The sequence below is a fragment of the Sander vitreus genome, chromosome 17 (genome assembly GCF_031162955.1).
Source record: "Sander vitreus isolate 19-12246 chromosome 17, sanVit1, whole genome shotgun sequence".
Lineage (NCBI taxonomy): Eukaryota > Metazoa > Chordata > Actinopteri > Perciformes > Percidae > Sander > Sander vitreus.
The window spans coordinates 25405605-25424442 of NC_135871.1; the positions used below are offsets into that span (position 1 = coordinate 25405605).

The 18838-nt window shown below is 40.8% G+C and overlaps 1 protein-coding gene across 9 annotated transcripts in view; it reads right to left on the reverse strand.

Annotated features, from left to right (window-relative positions):
- Positions 1-18838, reverse strand: part of ehbp1 (EH domain binding protein 1) — a 152868-nt gene that overhangs the window by 32845 nt on the left and 101185 nt on the right. For 3 of the 9 annotated variants that reach the window (XM_078272653.1, XM_078272652.1, XM_078272659.1), the window contains 7 exons: positions 17590-17740; positions 13905-14015; positions 13725-13874; positions 11164-11309; positions 6717-6855; positions 6308-6408; positions 2961-3084 (listed from right to left, as the gene is read on the reverse strand). In XM_078272653.1, coding sequence (XP_078128779.1) covers positions 2961-3084; positions 6308-6408; positions 6717-6855; positions 11164-11309; positions 13725-13874; positions 13905-14015; positions 17590-17740 — 922 coding nt within the window. Of the gene's footprint in view, positions 1-2960; positions 3085-6307; positions 6409-6716; positions 6856-11163; positions 11310-13724; positions 14016-17589; positions 17741-18838 lie in introns of all 9 variants that reach the window. The other 6 variants (XM_078272656.1, XM_078272651.1, XM_078272660.1 and 3 more) reach the window with 4 other exon arrangements.

Sequence of the window (18838 nt, forward strand, 5' to 3'; positions counted from 1 at the left end):
TCTACTTCAACTGAGTTCCTTATTATCTAATCGTTTGTTAAAATGACATCTGAACAATTGAAATAGTGGAAAGTGGTGTCAAATGTTATTTCTGTCCAAGCTTTTCACAAGAAAAGGTCTGCTCTCAAAAGCTCAACTGCTGTCTCCGGTTTGTAGATGCAGAGTGGAAACACACAGTTCTGTTCCTACTGAGTTGTGATACCCGTCTCATGTGACAGGTGATGTAGTTTTAATGCATGACTCCAGAACTACAGTGTCTTGAGTGTGTGCTGTCCCTGTGTTCAACGCTTGGGGACTGCTTTATGACGAGTAAATGGTGTTTTAGTCTTGGTTTACTTTGGGGACAGAGACACAAAACTAGTGGAGGCAGTCAATAAAGATTGGTGGTGGATTTCATAAATATGTATCAGTTCACACAGGTGAATAATTGGGGAGTGGTAGGGGACAAAATATTTTGACTAACATATATATTAATGTCCATCCAACAACTGTACCAAAAGGCCAAACTTCAATTCATCGTGACGGGGAGACTGTCTTACAACTTTTATTGGCATCCAAGGAAAAGCTCATCAAGATTTGAAGAAAGTAATATTCTTTAATTGCACTGTGACTTTGTAAGTCCCTAAATTGAACCAGGCACTTGGACATCTAATTAGATATGCGGAAATAAAAAGGACCTTTGGACACTGGCTTGCCTTCAAAAGAGTGGCTGGCAGAGTAAAACATATCAACATTTGCTGGTAGCTAGTGGAAACGTCCCACCATGTCCCCTAGAAAAGTGCAGGCACCAGTCAGATGTGATGGATCAATACCGGATGTTTTGCTTACAGCCAATCAGCCACAACTTCAATCAGACATTCTAGGTCCAGAGAAAAATATCTATCATCTATGACAGCATATAGAAAGGTGACCTCAGTTGCCGAGGTGATAAAGGTTACTTTAGTTACCACCTGTCACTGGCGCATCTCGCTCTGATGCCTCCAGACCTTGGCCTAGAGGCACAATCCATAACCTATTGGATGAGTCTCTAGGATAAGTGCTGCAAAATGAGATATGGAAACAGAAATGCACTTCAGGAAGTGAGAAAGGTGCTCAACATCATGTGGCAACTTTTCTTTTTATTTGCTGCAACGCAGTGCCAGTGTGGAATTGGTACCAATTTGATGGTGCGTGTTGTTATGAGCCCTAAATAATGACTGATGCCTCATACAGGACCTAACAGGCTTACTGTACATGTTTCATTGCTGTTGATGATAACTTAAGCAGCACTGAAAAAATGTGTCACTTGAAAAATGTAGTTTTATAGTATATAACACATACCTTATCACCCATATATATTGCACTGGATCACCCAGTACTCCATGTGTTGACCCACTGATGTTATAAGGGGGTGAAAAGAAACCTTGACGAATGTCTCTTCTTGATATCCTTTTATTATTTTGTCCTCGCCTTCCCTGTTGTCACCCTCTTCCTTTTCTAGTGAATCATACTTTTCAGGATGGGGCTGCATATTATATATATATATATATATATATATATATATATATATATATATATATATATATATATATATATATATATATATATATATATATATAAAGAGAAATCTTTATGGCTGAAGGTGTTTGGAAGTAAATAACCTGGCGTCTTGCTGGCTAGCGGCTGGTTTATCAGTGGGTGAAGAAGAAGAAGGAAAAACAGCCCTTCAGATTGACACAATGGCATGCACTCCGACAGGGGAAGAGGGCATAGAGGCAGGGAGGGAGGCGAAAAAGGAGGAAAGTGAACACAACAAACAGAGGAGAGATAGTCTCAATATCAGGACCCAAATGGGATGGAGAAGGTGAGCGTAAATCCTTCCGCCCCAGTTTCCTTTTCTAAAAACCTCCTCTCCTATCCTCCCGTGCTGCTTTTTTAGGATTTTGGGGGCTAAATCCACCAAGGTGGGCACTGATATATCCAAAGAAGCATGAGAGCTGCTGCTAAATTACTACAGCAAAATACTGTAGCTACACTTTCAGAACATTTGCTAAATTTTACACTTCCTGGAACCATGTATTTTATTTCTCCAACAGCATTCTTGGGTGAGGAATGGTTTAGTATCACAAATGGGATGCTATTCTCCAATTACAGTCAGGGACTTAACGGAGCCAAGGCCCCTCTTTTGGCTCGGCACACTGTCTCATGTCTTAACAAGGCTTTACCCCCGGCCAAATCTTAAATAAAAACCTTCCGAATCTGGCTCCGTACGCCAAACCAGATTGCACTTTGTATGCGTGGGTGTGTAAGCATTTGTGTGTGTCTGTCGTGGATTTGTGAACTGTGTCAGTGCTCATGTTGTGTTGCTCGTGTTTTATTTATTTTTTTACATTTCTTTGCCTCTCCCTCTTGCCTCCCTTTAACTCACCACCGTCTTTCCTTATACAGCATATCAATGAAGGCCAGATATGTACTAGGGAAGGAGGGTGTATGTGTGTAGCCGTGCGTGGCTGAGCACACTGTTCAATAGTGTGGAGGCTGGCTGGCTGGGACCGCGGCTGGCAAACGGCTGCAGCGGAGACTTCGGCTGGGGCTCCGCTATCGCACCCAGTTATCGTTTCCCCCATGAAGGGCTCCCTTATCACCCAAGCCCAGAGAGGTCTCCCTTCTTCTCCCATCCCCGAGACACACTCCTACTCTCCCTCCCCACCCACCCTTCCCCTCCCTTCTCCACCTCCTCCTCCTCCCTCACCCCCCCATCCCCTCCTTTCATATCCACCCAGCGCTCCGTCGTGCAACATTCAACCAAAAGGGAGGGAGAGGGGGCTTCAAAGATTCTCTCTCACACAAAGGCACACATAAACACACACACACACACACACACACACACACAAACTCCCTGAGTGTACATGCGTGTGTATGTGCGTGCGTACGTTCAATTTGCCAAAACAGTTTTTCCAGTGTAATTGGGCTTAGGGTACCTGTGTCCATGAGATAGCGCAGCCTCTTCTCCACGCGAGCTGCTCGGGCGTCTATGTGCCTCTGCTCGCTCTCCAGCGCAGACAGCTCCCCAACCACATACTGACTGGTGTCTTTGAACGCCTTCTGTCAACCAGAGGGAGAGAGAGAGAGAGAGAGAGAGAGAGAGAGAGAGAGAGAGAGAGAGAGAATTGTTATGAGAGAAAAGGAAGAGTAGTGCGATATAGCATTAAACAGAGAGAAAAAAAGGATGAGACAGAATGAGGGATAGAGAAATGCAGAAAAGGAATGAAGCAAAAAGGTAATGCAGGGATAGAAAAAAAGAAAATGGAAAAGAATGAAAAAGAAATGAAAAGAAAAGATGAAGCAGAGGGAGGAGAGTGAAAAATGTAAAAACAGATGTGTAGTGTGTCCACAAATCATTCACAATTTGAGATAACATGAAGAGCTAATGACTAACTGTTGCTCCCTCTTGTTTGGTATTTTTGAATTCCTCTGTCACATCTTCAAGTCCACTTTATGGCAGTGTGAGCAGCAAAGCTTTAATTATCTACTGTGAGTACTGTGAACGGAGACATATTGAAATAAATCTTAATTCACACACACACACCAAACAATCGAGATAACACTTTTAAGGAATTTTCTGATGTATTCATTGGTCAAGTTACTAATCAATACTCGATTTAAAACACAAATGAAACAAACACGTGTTCTCCAAGTTCACAGCTCAACCCAAGTAAACTAGGAGTCTATTTCAAAAATGAAATGAACACATGCAAATTATTTGAATCACAGAGTAAATACCACAAAATGTTGTAACTCAGACTCACTGCTCAACCAATGGTCAAACAAAACAATTCAGCAATACTTGCTGAACCAAATCTCAGTTGTTTCTATTTATGAAAATGATTATCTATGTGCTTAGGCATTAGTCGTATGTGTGGTCTGCTCCTTTTAACTCTTTAACATAAAAATGTGGTGAATGAAGGGCCGGTAATCAAATGTGCGATTGGTAAAAGAAGCAAGAGCCACAATGAACAGGTTGGATGAAAAGCTACAGGCCACAGGCGTTGATTTAAACCTCCTACACGTCATCAAGGTATGACCTTTCCTGTACCTCTCCTTTGCTGTCCCTGTATAGAAACCACTCCTGCATCAAAGGCTCTGATCATAGTTGACACTGATGCAGTTAATCCAACTGTGTTGATTAATCAATGATAGATCAATCATTTACACCCCTAATAGCACTTTGAGCTAGATGACAGTACAGTCTCTACATCTGTCTCAATGCATTACATTACAACATCATTTGGATTGTTAACTTAATACTGTGAACTTCCTTGGTCAAGATTTGGCACATTCCTGCACAAAACTGTACAGCTCTTTCATTATAAAACCAAATATATATTGTAAATCAATATTTATTATTATTGTCATTTTTTTGCTTTGTTTTCTCTTACTATGTGTATTGTTGTCAAACCAAAATACCAAGGCAAAATGACAATAAACCCAATTCTGAGTATATTTCCCAGTTATATCTCATACTGTTGACATCCAATTCTAAACTGCTAACTTATCAATAGTGAACATCCCTCCCTAGTGTGGTAATTCCTTAGTGTTCATGAACACTTTAATTAAATATACAAAACGTGCATGTATTTGAAATGAATTCAAACCAAATATTTAGAACCTCTGTTTTGTCTCACATGATGGGTTTCTAAATGGTTTTCCTGTTTAGAAAAGTTAGAGGTTAAATGTCTCCACAGTCCCATAAAATAAACCTTACCCACACATATGCACTCTCCCATTTCAGATAAGTCTTTCTTCCAACTTCTCATACACACATACACTAGCCACTCCATAACTATACATACTTAGAAACACACACACACACACACACACACACACACACACATCACTCTATAACCATGTGCACTTAATACACTCCATTTCTGACCCCTCTTCACCTCTGTCTCCTGACTGCTTGCTATTCTCCAGAGAAACTCCTCCGAGTGAGGAAAATGTTTATTCAAATTCACTACTGAGGATGCATCCGGAAAAATATCTCCATTTTATTGCTGATGCACTTCATTTTTCTTAATGGGAAGGAGAACTAGTGAGCAGGAGAGAGAGAAAGTTCATTCCACCCAGGCCAGCACTTTTTCCTGTACTCTTCCCAGTGTGTGAGTGTGTGCCTTTGCGCACGTGGGATTTGTGCGTGTGTGTGTTGATTCCCAGCAGCCTCCTCTTTCCCCTCCCTCCTCCTCCTTGCGCGCTCTCGCTTTATCACCATATTTTTCCTTAGCAAATCAATTTTACACATGATCAGCCCACTCCCCTTGCCGCGCTCGGCCCAGCCGTAATTAAGAGGAGGGAAATTACCATATATATTATATTAATGCAAACATCATTCAGCAGGTAATTCTTGGCTGATCGGGATAATGGAAAGGTTGAACACCCATTAACCCTGGGGCCCAGGCACTGGGAGGAGGGCGTGTGTGCGTGTGTGTGTGTGTGTGTGTGTGTGTGTGTGTGACTCTGGTGGAGGGTGCAGGGTCGAGGGTAGGAGAGGCTGCTTGCAAAGAGAGATTCACCCCATGGTCTCCAGTGGCACACACACTCGCATACACATTCATTGAAATAATAGCACTTTTATACACAAGTTCAAACACAGGCTGAATAGAGTGTAAGTGTGTGTATACACACACTTGAAGGACACATAGGCCCACAACTTCTTTGTAGACACACACACACACACACACACACACACACACACACACACACACACACCTCTAAATGGCAGCTAAATATCTACAATTGTTATAATTAAAATGTCTGTTAGATCAATACTTGGGTGTCTCTGTGAGAAAGAGATGAGGGAAAGTGTCTGTGAGGATGAGAGGTGGACAAGGTGAAGCAGAGAAGGGAAATTTAAGTGATAGATTTATCTAAGACAAGAGAGGATAGACAGAACGAAAGCTGACTAACAGGAAATAAATAAAAACCAAGTAGGAGCAATTAAGGGATACATCCTACCACCTAACTCCCAATCTTTAACTCCCCTATTTGCTAAGCTCACCAAAAAAAAGCTTCATAAAGCAACAGCTGTAGGAAAAGTAGACCAAAATAAAGCTGGTGGCCATGACCAGAAGCAGAATCAAGAGTAGTTACTTATCACAGTACTAACTCATAGCTTGCTTTCGGGCTGTTTGGATTTTCATGGTATGGATTTTTAAATTTTTTTTCTGCCTTTCTTGTTAGTTTTTGCAGGTGGGATGAAGTTCAAGGCATGTAATTAAAACCCTCTGCAAAAACATAAGTATGATTTAGGAGAAAGAAAATGACAAACCTCCTCTTCAAATGGTCTGCGAATATCAAGGTCCGTCAGTGAACCTCTATCCTCCTCAGCCTTCTTCAGATCCTCAGGAACAGACTTCTGCCTCTTCACCTCTGGTGGGATGAAGGAGTGTGAAAGGGGGGGAGAAAGTACATACAATGTACATGCTTAGAGTGCCAGGTGGTTAGTGGAGTCGGCGAGGCTGTAGTGCCCTTCTGGACCAAAAATAAATGAAGAATTGTAATCACAAGACTTACACTGTAGCCACCACTCTTATGAATCTCAGGTGTGAATTGGATGTATGTGAGTCAAGTGTTGCTGTGTGCAAACATACCTCCCTGGGTAAATGCTGTATGCAGTGTGTGTGTGTGTGTTGTGTGTTGTGTGTGTGTGTGTGTATTTGTGTTGCATTGTCCCCCACCTGGTCGGCTCTCCACATACTGGCTGAAGGACTTCAGCTGTGTTTTCCTGACTGCAGAATCCTTGTTGAAGACTACTGGGCTACGCAACCTCTCTGTCGCTCTGCGCAGCCGCTCTGCTCGCAATTCCTCAGCGTTATTCTGTCAAACACAAAGACAATGCGGTATAACTGATGCTATGTCACAGGAATATAATGGAGTGCATTCAAAAGTGGTTACTTGTAATTAAATTGAAGTTGAGGCTACAGTATTCTGGTGTTGCTCTAATATCTAACCCTAACACATAAGAGAGTTAGGATAATATACAACAAGGTAGCACACTGTCAAATCATGATATAAAATAACAAAGGGTGCCATAAATAAATCTAACTGCGATGTAAGAGAGTATAGCCATGACATTTTAGTTCTCCTGCCACAGATGATGCATTTAGTTTTTTCTCTAGATTTTAGAGATGTGGAGAGATGGGTGAAAGCAACTGATGATCACATGCAACTTCAAGAACTTGCACATAGAGAGTTCAACTCCAAATAATGGTTGTTATAAAAAGCTTAAAAGAAAATTAACAGTAAAAAACCCCACATGTAAATGTAAGGAGTTTGTTAAACTTGTTAAAAAACAATGTCAGCGATTAGTCTGCTGCCACTTCACATGTTGTCTATTATTTTGTCAGCCTCTACCAGCCACTTGGATCTGCTCTCAGGCTTTTATTAGGCAGTCGTTTTAGGATTTCACAGCTGCTCTGTGATTATTGTGACCAAAAAAACACACGCACTCCATTAGTGCACCTGTAAACACGAGTTTGCAAACACTTACTGACAGCCCATGAGCAAAATCTGGTAGAAGTTGATATGTTAGTTACATTGTGGCTTGCTTCAAAACCTCTCACCACACACACACACACACACACAGTCTCTCTTTCATTCTCTCTCTCACTCATGAGAGAGACAAAAAGCAGGCAATTAACTTGACTTTCAACAAAACCCTGAGCCAGAAAATATATTCAGATTATGCAAAATGCAAAAAAATGCTATTGTTTTCAAAGTGAACATGTGTTAAAAAGCTACACGCTCGCTTCTTCCACTATCAAAAACGTTGTGCAGAAATGCTTTATTACCAGGCCTCCAAATATGCCAAGCCGAGTGGAAAAGGAACCGAATCCGGCTAAGATTGATGTTGTGGTAACGTTAATAAGATGGCGAAACGTGTAATAAAGTCGACAATTAGGGCAAACATGTTCCACTGCTAGAGAAGGAGGGAGATAGTCAAGCAGGGTGTGAAAACTAATAGAGACAGTGTGGGCGGGGAACAAGCTGTAGACGGGGAGTTGTTAGTTTAGCTTCAGATTATTGACTTTCAAAAACAATGTCAGCAATTAGTCTGTTCTCACTTTGTTTTGACTATTAGTCTGTCAGCTTCTACCAGCCTCTTAAAACCTTATGTCAAGTCAAATGGAGGCAAATTTATTTATGAAGTGGTATATACAAAATGCCCAATTAAACATTTTAAAATATAACTCCAGAGCTTGGATGTGTGAAAGTGCTACTGTGTGTGTGCAACCCTAATGCAGAAGAGCAGATTTAAATTACTGATTGCAGAAAAAGCGCCAAAGACAAAACACTGGCAGATAAAAGCCTTCTCTTGGTCTGAATGTTTTTACTTACTTACAGTATCTAAATATAACTGAATTGAATCTCTACATCTTCCAATGAAAAGTGGCAATTACAAAAATGTATTCAGTGCCAAATTAAGGTTTGGTTTCCATTAACGTTAAGACTGCAACTTCAAATATTTAACAGTCCAAAGTGACACTTTGTAAAGAAAAGGAATATACAAATATGTAATGTGATGTCTCTCGAAGTTTCTGTCTCTCAGAGATTGCTGGGGCAGAAGTGGCAAAAAAGAAATCTTCTTTCTGCGAATATTTTCACATAAACATCTCTTCTTCACTGTGATATCCAACTTATCGTTACAGGTTTAGGTAACTGAGTGAATTGGGTGCTCCAAGATGGCGGCACTCCAAAAGCAATCATTTCATAGTGATTAAGCAATCAGTGGTGTGGTGGTGTGGCAGTGTATTCATTTCAAATGTCAAATTACATACATAGATGCCTTTCATAAAGGAATATAAAGTAAATAGTGTGTACTTTAGGTCACATAGGTACAGCGAAAAACAGAGTTTGATTTCCATTCCAGCCACCCACTCAACAAAGTCCTCACAGTAGCATGAGTTGCTACGGACAGTAGTCCATCAAGTGACTGATTTTATGACTATTTCATACGTTTGTTTGCTGGAAAAGTATACCAAACACTAATAATTGGATGTCAAAGGATTTATTGGATTACTATTGCTGTCACTGTCATATTTTCAGGATAAGGACTTGTTTCTTTATACATTTTAGTGTGTTGGCTGGTGAACTGTTGATTTAGCAAAAGAGTAAATCCCTGGGGAGACTGATTAGGACACTGAGGCCGTCTACCCAATTATTACTTATTGTTTAACAGTTGTGAATCTGACATGTTCAGTGGACTACAACCAGAGGTTAAACAGCACTGCTTGAAAGTTAAACTGCTGCCACATTACAACCACACACACACATAAACACACCAATATGATAATGACCAAAACCACACACACACACACACACACACACACACACACACACACACACACACACACACACAGAGCACCTGCCCACTTGGCTACCCCTCTGCCTCCCTTTTATACTCTGGGACAAGCAGATATTGGGGGTGTCTCTCCCTTTTTACTCTCTTTCTTTCTATCTCTTATCGCTGCTATCATCGCTGTGGCAGTGGTGGGGATTCAGTGCTTTTGGTGCGTGTGAGTCTGTGAATGCAGGGAGCTGCGTGACTAATGATGCAGTCTGCTGAGCGTCGCATGCCCTTATCGTGGGCTACCGAGGCTGCGCATACACACAATCACTAATGAGAGGGAGTGTGTGTGTGTGTGTGTGTGTGTGTGTGTGTGTGCGTCTGTGATGTTCCTGCTGGTCGTTCCAACCCGCCTGAAGGACTTTTGGGATGCACAATCCTCCTGGGATAAGACTCATCATCAAATCATACAACTGCACATACACAAACATTTTTATGTACATGTGCGCATTTGTAAAAATAATAATAATAATAATAATTTTTTGATACTAGAAGTTTCAGCACCTATTTGTTTCCTTAGAGTTGTTGGTATTGTTTAACAACCCAATCAAACACCTGATATATTACGACTATTTCATGATAAATTTCACAAAAATTTTAACTGTTGCACCTTAAATCCTAAACAGCTACTCAACAGCTAATCATGATTGTTTTGTTCCCGTGCAAACCATACATATTCATAACCAGACGGTTATAATTAGTTAGACTGTAGTTCACAAGCTAACTAATCTTTTGATATTATTTTAAACTCAAACAATTAACAAACTATTTAGTTCTCAATCAAGGATTGTTACAAATTTCAATTAAATTCTGTTGAGATAGCCAGGTAACGTCTTCAAAAATAGCTGTTAAATGTAATGCACAAACCCACACACATTCATACTGTAATGGCGATGTGGCTAACATGTAAGGTGCTGATGACCGCTGACTCAGGAAAAGTTTATTTTTCACTGTTGTGATTCAAAGATCAAATCAGGCAGAACAAGGCACTAAACGCATGCACTTTTGGCTGAGGTCTTTTGGATAGGTGTCAACCAAATGGAGATTTTACTTCTGTGAGGGTCAAGTGGTAACACGCTCACACATACGCACTCTTTTGGCCATAAGGGACTTAGCCTTTCAGGCTTTGAACACGAGGGTGTTTATGTGAATCAACGATCAAAGACACCCTGTGTCGCCATAAGCACAGAGGGTTTCACTTGTACTGACACACACACACACACACACACACACACACACACACACACACACACACCTCATTTCACTTGACATTCAAAATCAATTAAACAGATGTTAAGGCTGGCCGACTACTTGTTGTTGACTCAATATTCACATCAGAAGACAGACACATGCAGCAACAACAACCCCCCTTCTCCACTTATTCACACACACACACACACACACACACACACACACACACACACACCTGTCTGAAAAGGTCATAGTCAACAGAAGGGAACTGCTACATGTTATGTAGAGCATTATGATGCCAGTGTGTGTGTCTGGTGGCTTTAGACAGACTCATATGGACACGAGAGGGATAAGCTATGGTCTTACATGAAGTGGCCCACCGACTGATGTGTACACAGGGTCAACCGGCTGACAACCAGGGTCAATCGGACCTGATTGATTGGACTGACCCTTTGATGGTGTGGAGAGAAGAGGGGAGCGAGAAACAAAATAGAGAGAGAGAGAGAGAGAGATAGAGAGAGAGAGAGAGGTGCAGAGAAAGAAAATAAAGATACACAGTGGGTGTTTTCAGATGAGTATGTGCATACCTCCAGTCCTTCTGTAGGGCTCACTGGGGAGGTAGAGGAGGTAGTGGGTAAGGATGAGGAGGAGGTGGAGGATGGGGATGAAGGGGAGGTGATTCTTCTTGGGCTGACCTCCACCAGCTTCAGATCCACATGCTTACTGTTTGTACCTAGAGAGAGAGAGAGAGAGAGAGAGAGAGAGAGAGAGAGAGAGAGAGAATGAGTACAAACAGTGCAATACAATGAAGCATAAATAAAGCAGAAAAGTGAACAAAACAAAACTACATGACTATCATGACATTTGAAGTGAACTAAAGCACTACATGTCACATACGGTACACACAAACTACAACGTTTAGTTAAGACGGGAAAGGGGAGACAATTTAGTTTGCATACATACACACACACACACACACACACACACACACACACACATACATACACAGCCATTGATAAGGAACATATACACACAAACACATGAGTGGGAAGGGATGATGTGTGAGAAAGATAGAGATCTGGACAGACTAGGGAACCTTAAGTCCTGTTTGTACTGCAGAGAGATGCTGAGGTACTGAGTGTACATTGATGGGACTATCACCATGGTAACCACAGGGCAAGATGGAGGGAAAAAGAGAACCAGAGAAAGACAGGCAGAGGGAGCATGCCTCATGTTCAAGTGTTTGTTAGCTCATACTTTCTTTCTCTTCTAGTTTTTTTAATATTTAGTCTATCCCCATCGATAGAAATTGGGTGAAAGAAATGTTTAAAAGACACCACAAACTACAGTCTCCAAAAATGGAGGTTTAGAGTTCCTTGCTGCAGACTTAACCGTTTCAAAAACTCATTTATCCCAGGGTCTATTATGCTCCTAAATAGCCGCAAGTAAAAGGCATAACGGGCCTGCATGCCGATGGAGATTTGTAATTGTTGTACTTGTGATCCCTACACTGATACTCATTTGTTTTGTTTTTATTTATTTTGAGTAATGTTTAACTAATGCATTGCATGACACAATGTTGGGTTTTATACACCATCAGGACCATAGTACAGTCTGTAGTTCCAGGGCTGTTATATTAGACTTCATTAGTTTTAGTTAGGTGTAACTAATAGCCTGGCAACTGAGTATATTCACCTTTTCAGTTGTCAATGACATCTTTATTTTCTGTATTCAAATCAACATTTACTACCATATGATTTTGTGTTAGAACCATAACCAACTTTGCACAAAATCTTTATTTCTTATTGTATTTTGGTCAAGACTCTCAACAAATAAGATCTGATTATCAACTTTTACGAGCCAAAATGTTTTCGCATTAATGCTGAAATAGTCTTCTCCTTTATAGAACCTTTTACATTAATTTTCTCCAAAACTAACTTGCAATTCGGTTGCTAACTCCCTTCATCTGTCAAACCTTACCTCCTCCCTCCCTTTAACCCTATTCATCCCTAACTTGTTCTCTCTATTCATTCTCCTTGTCCTTTCCTCCCTGCTCCCCCAGTCATCCTCTCTCTGCCTTCCAGTTCCAGCTTTATTTTCCAGGGAATGGTAACCACAGCTTCCCTGCCAGGCCAAACCACTGCACTGAAGAAGATGAAAGAACAGGAGGGCAACCATTTCATGTTTCACCTCCCTCCGTCACACACACACATGCACACGCACACACACATAGAGATGCCCAACATAGACTTGAACTTTGACATGGAATGACCTGGGATGCAGGAAAGTGATGACAAAAACTGAACATTTAGGAGAGAAACATTTACAGGATGAAGTGTAGTATCAGCTACTTCAGTGTTACAATCACCACCATCCATTTCTTTCAAGACTATATAAATATTTGCACCAACAAAGAACCAAAAAAGAAAAACACACAAACGGTTAAAAGAAAAACAAATGCAGAGATACTCCACTTCAAAGCTGGATGAAGCATTTGTCTGTCTTCATGTTTGTTTATTGTGGTCCTTCACTGTACTCTCACCTATCTCACATCGGAAGGATATTGAGGAAGCAAATAAAATAAATTAAATTACGGAACAAAGTAATTAGTTTACCTCTGAAGATTTGAGCAAATGCTTTACTGAAGATATGATTTTATTTTTGTCTGTGGAGCACTTTTTAGAGTTTATTAATTACTACTTAAAGAAGTTTCTAATGATAGAAAATACAAAAAAACAACAATATGGCAGCACAGTATAATGTAAGTTAGTTCCTCCTGCGTGAAGCATTAATGAGTAAGGAGCCAATAGGATGTAGGAGTCAGAGGGGCAAGTAAATAGTGGATAAGTCATGACAAAGCACTGAAAGATAGACGGCATGCACTTAAGTGAGTTGCAAAATAAGCTTAAGTGTGAGTAAGTAAAAAAGTGAATAAGTGAGTGGGTAAGTTTAGTACAGACTGCTGCCAGCCTGTTCAAATTTTGATGGGGGCAGTTTACTTTGGGTATGTACAGTATATGAGAACTGACCCCTGAATATGTAGGAAAAACACAAAGAAGGTCCATGCTGGTAAAGGAGTTAGTTAGAAAAATGTACAAACAAGACAGTGAACCATGCAGCCCCACACAGCTTCAGCCAGTGATTTTACCCAGAGAAGTTAGCTCAGAGCCGGGGTTAGTAAGCTCCAGGGGTACGTGGGTGCTGGAGGTGGCTGGACGAGGGGCCTCCAGTGGCAGTGGGTTAGTAACCAGCGCAGATGCAGATGTGGCAGCAACAGTATCATCATCATCATCATCATCATCATCATCATCATCATCATCATCACCACCACCACCAAAATGGACCTGCTCTTCCTCAGCCCTCCCCTCTTCCTCATCCTCACCCCTTTCACCATCAACATCATCATCCTCATGATGACCTCTCACTCCATCCAAAACATCTGTGGGTAAGGAGGCGAGGAAATATAAAAGGGAGTTGATCAGGGAGACAGGGAAGAAAAAGAGAGGAGAAGTAAAACGACAGGTGTTAAAAGCATGAAAAGGCCAAAATGAAGCCAGAGAGGAGTGCAGAAAAAGAATCTTGGTTAGTTTGTGTAAAAACAGTAATCTGTGGTTAAAGTACATGTTAAGTGTCCCGATTCAATAGTACTTGTCTTAAACATATAATCCACCATAACATGTCTTCTCCCCTTAAGAATTCCACTACACTTGATGGGATGATGACACTCAAACAGACTCTACCTGAGAGACAAGGAGGGAATTTGACTGATTGGTGTCTGTCTGTCAATGGGTTTAAGTGCACCAGCGCACAAATATCTGACACACAAAGTGAAACCGAGACCTCTGTTGAATTCCCCTCATTCAAAGATCTGTTGCCTGCCTTTCTTGTTCCAGATAAAAGATGTAGGGCAAACAAAAACCACAAAAACATGAAAGCACATATTCCATTAAGTCTCCTGAGGGGCTCAATAGAAACAACAGTGTCTCCACATTAGAAACAAAAGAAGAAGAAAAAAACAACATGTTGGAAGAAATTCTAATGGAAACCTGAGCAGCTCTAGCTGCATGGATAACCCACCATGGATTAAAACAAAACAATCAGTAAACAGCGTCTGACATTGCAAGCTCCCTCCTCTGCTATTTACTACTGGTGGTTAGAGGCCAAGAACAAAGGGAGAAGGAGAGGGAATAAAAAAAAACAGCATTTCCTGTTTTGTTTTTTTTCCTTTTCTAATTTGCTAGCTGCGATGCGAAGCGTACTCGCAAGTGCCGTTCCTGCGTGGCTGGCTGGGGCCTAATTAATGGGAGGCTATGGTGATGGAGTTTGGAAAGTTTCTTTGCGGGCAGACACTTGGAGGGGGCAGCATGAGCTGCATTAAAGGACCGTGAATGGTGTTGAGGGGAAAGAGGGAAGAAGACAGAGAGAGCGCGAGAGAGAGCGAGAGAGAGAGAGAGAGAGAGAGAGAGAGAGAGAGAGAGAGCGAGGGCTAGGATTAGCCGTTCTGCTCGGCAGGCCTTGTGTATCACAGCCAACAGCATTTCTCTCGTCTCCTCACCTCCTCCTCCTCTCTCGTTTCGTTCTTTCCTCCAACTCCATTTTTAATGAGATCAACAATTAGTTCAATTCAGAAAAGCTGAAAGAGCAAATAAATCAAGTTCTACCCTTCCTCTGCCTCACTGTCTTTCTTCTGTTGTTTTACCTAACAAGTAGGGCTGCAGCTATCGATTATTTTAGTAATTGAGTAATCTACCGATTATTCCATCGATTAATCAAATAAGAAATACTTTTGTTTAATTGAAGAGCAATAATAGTTTGATTTAATTTTCGGAAAAAGCTACATTTTTGTTGCCTACATTGCTTACAATATCATCTCTCAAAAAACTAAACATTAAGTGCAGTTAAGTGCCATATTACATTGTTTTTAAAGAAAACATTTTCTGAAATGCAATAACAACCTCAAACTAAGGCATACATTAAACATACATAAACATTACCATCCTATTTTCATTTATATATTTGATTACAATGCTACACAGCTACCCTAATGCTAGTAGATCGTTGATCAGCTGTTTCTCCGTGAAGAGAGAGCGAGTGAGAGAAAATGGCGCGCAACAATCAGCTGTTTTTTCGAAGGGATAGTCAACAAGTCGGCTCTTTAGATCAAATTGTGGTCACCGTGTATTTTCTTGTCTTTGTTTTTGGTAGTTGTTGTGTTTGGTGTAGTTTCATCGTCCATACGACTCTGTGATTTACTTTTGTCGGGTCCGCTTCGTGGAATGGATGATTAAGTTAGACTCTATGTTTTCTGTTGAGATGCTGAAACTTTGACGTCGTGCTATTATTGTGGTAAGCTAGTTCGATTTCGCAGTAGACACACTGTACACAGTTTTTGTTTTAATTATGTCTGAACTGATTCCAAACCTGAGCCTGTCTCTTCTCTTAGTCCCTCACTATTTACGCTCTTTCTTCATTTTGTAATCTGCGCTGTCATGGCTTGTGTTGCCAGCAGCGTCAGCCCGGCGTGCGACAGTAATAATCATCCGTGCGGAAACAGCGTGAGTGATACAACGTTGGTAACATTGATTAAACGAAGCTTTGAGGCAAATCATTTTGCATCGAGGATTTTTAGTTGACAGCCCTACTACCAAGTCGCTGATCTCACTTCTTGTTGAGCAAACCAATCAAAAGCATATAACCATATGCTTTTGATTGGTCTGCTCATCCCAGGAACCCACCGCCACTCTCCGGCCACTGTTTCTTCTAACCTTCCTACTTTTCCTTCTTCCTTTCAGTCTATATATAATCCTGTCACCAGAGCTGCAACGATTAGGTGATTAATCAATTAGTTGATTTGAAAAAAATAGCAATTTTGATAATCGATTAAACCTTTGAGTAATTTGTTAAGCAAAAATGAAAAACATTATCTGGTTCCAGCTGCTGAATTGTGCGGATTTTTTGTGCTTTTCTCTGTTTCATATCGTATATCATAAAGTAAACTGAGAATTTTTGCATTTTTGACTGTAACACTGACATTTTAAGCCATCTTGTGATGATTTGTTTGGAGGGTGGGCTTTTTTCACTTTTTTTCATACATTTTAATGACCAAAAGAATTAATCGATAATGAAAATAATCGCCTCACTTGTTCATCCTCTCCATCGCTCCTCTCTCAAACGACAAGAGGCCATGTCTCAATGTTCGGCAGTCCCTCCATTTGTTCATATCAAAAGGCCTCATCGCATCGAATTACAGTACTCATATTGCTTTCTAAACCCTTCATCACCTTCTACACTCTCACCTTTCATTTGCATGCAGTGCACCCGGTCTACCTGAACAGAACAACCAAAAGATGGGTGAAATGTGGAGGAATCTGAAACAAATGACTAGACAGTCCTAATAATGGTCATTATTATAATAACCCCAATTTCAAGGAAATGGAAAGCAGTGGGAAATGCACATGGCAGCATGTGCTACCCCTGCAAGACATTATTAGAAGTGTTTGGTATTTTGAGTATAATTTGGCCGCACAATGTGTTGTGTTGATTAACAATTACTGGGCGAACGAGACGAGGGAGGAGTCGCAGGGTAAATTGCTGTTCTGAATATGAGGAGGGTGCATTTTAGACCCGTGGCCATTGTCAAATGGCATTTTGTTTTTCTCTGAGGATTAGGCAGAACCCCTTTAGAGAGCATAATAGAAATGTGAGTCGTAGCATGTGTGGATGAAGTGAGTGTATGTCAACATCAGTGTGACTTTTCTTCTGTATTATTGTTAATGAGAATTAGTGAGATTTACAATCATCAGCAAATTTATGTGTTAATATAAGGCCTTTTTACTAAACTCTAAAAGTACTTTCATGAGGATAAATAAAGTTTTAATAAAAATGCTATGTGTCCATAAAGTGTATGTGTTTATGTTTGCTGTGTGTGTGTGTGTGTGTGTGTGTGTGTGTGTGTGTGTGTGTGTGTGTGTGTGTGTGTGTGTGTGTGTAGGTGTGTGTAGGTGTGTGCTGACCTCCAGCAGGGCTAGCCTTGTTGGCCTTGCCTCTCTCAGTGCTGGATGCATCCAGCAGGCTCATGTCAGACATCTTGACTCCAGATCGAGCCTCAGCTATCAGCTGCCTGGCTCGCTCTCTCAGCTGTCTCCGCCGCTCTGCATCCCGCTCCTGCACACACAAATATAAAAATAAATAAACATGAGCATAGGAATTTCAGTTACTCTTGTACAGGTACAGGTAAATGTCCAGAGAAGAAATCATTAAGAATGAAATCCCTAGTACAATCTTAATGGTTGATTAAATATCAACACATTGAAATAACAGCTGTAGCCTTCTAACTTCGGTCAACCTTCATTTTCACAAGCTACTGAAGGTCCTTATTCCAAATTGTAAACTTGATAAGCTTAAATGATTGATATCATATAAATGAAAGATAAACAGGGAGAATATGACTCCTGAAACTGGCATGTTGCGATCCGCTGGAGAGAAGACACATCACTCTGTTGGAGTTGTTGGAACTCCAGAAACACTAGACAGTGGTGCTTCTTTTACCTCATAAATAATCTTTGGCATAGTACAGATCTCGGCTGGCAGATAGCTGACAAACCAGACAACAGCCGAGTTTTATTTACATATAAAGAGAGCAGCGTTGCAATACTAGCAGGTAGAGGTGGACAAAACCGTTAAGTTCAGAAAGAAAGGATTGAGAACGATTCATTAAAATATGCCCAGATCCTTAACGATTATACAAATGCATGTTATTATTAATGTCATGTTATTGCAATATGACTACTTTATGAATGCACACTGTAGACAGATTACACACTATACTCACATTTACACACACACACACACACACACACACACACACACACACACACACACACACAAAATGTAATCAAACCTTCCCAGACACACCAACTACTACAAAATACATAAGATGTTCTGCATCATAATGGATATACACATCTTATTGCATTATGGTGATAGGAGTATATAGATAAACACACACACACACACACAATATCTTGGCACTAGAAATACAGTATTGAGCCGTCACCATCAGAGTAATGGCAGAAATGCCATTTTCAGGCCGATCCAATCTGATCCTACTGATAGCACAGACCACCACACACAAACACACACACACACACACACAGAGCAAACAGGAAAACCTTGATGTTGGCAACTGACAAACACTTAACTGATGACGACCAAACCAAGCACACACAAGCATACACTCAATGTGCAGGCCCTAAGTACATA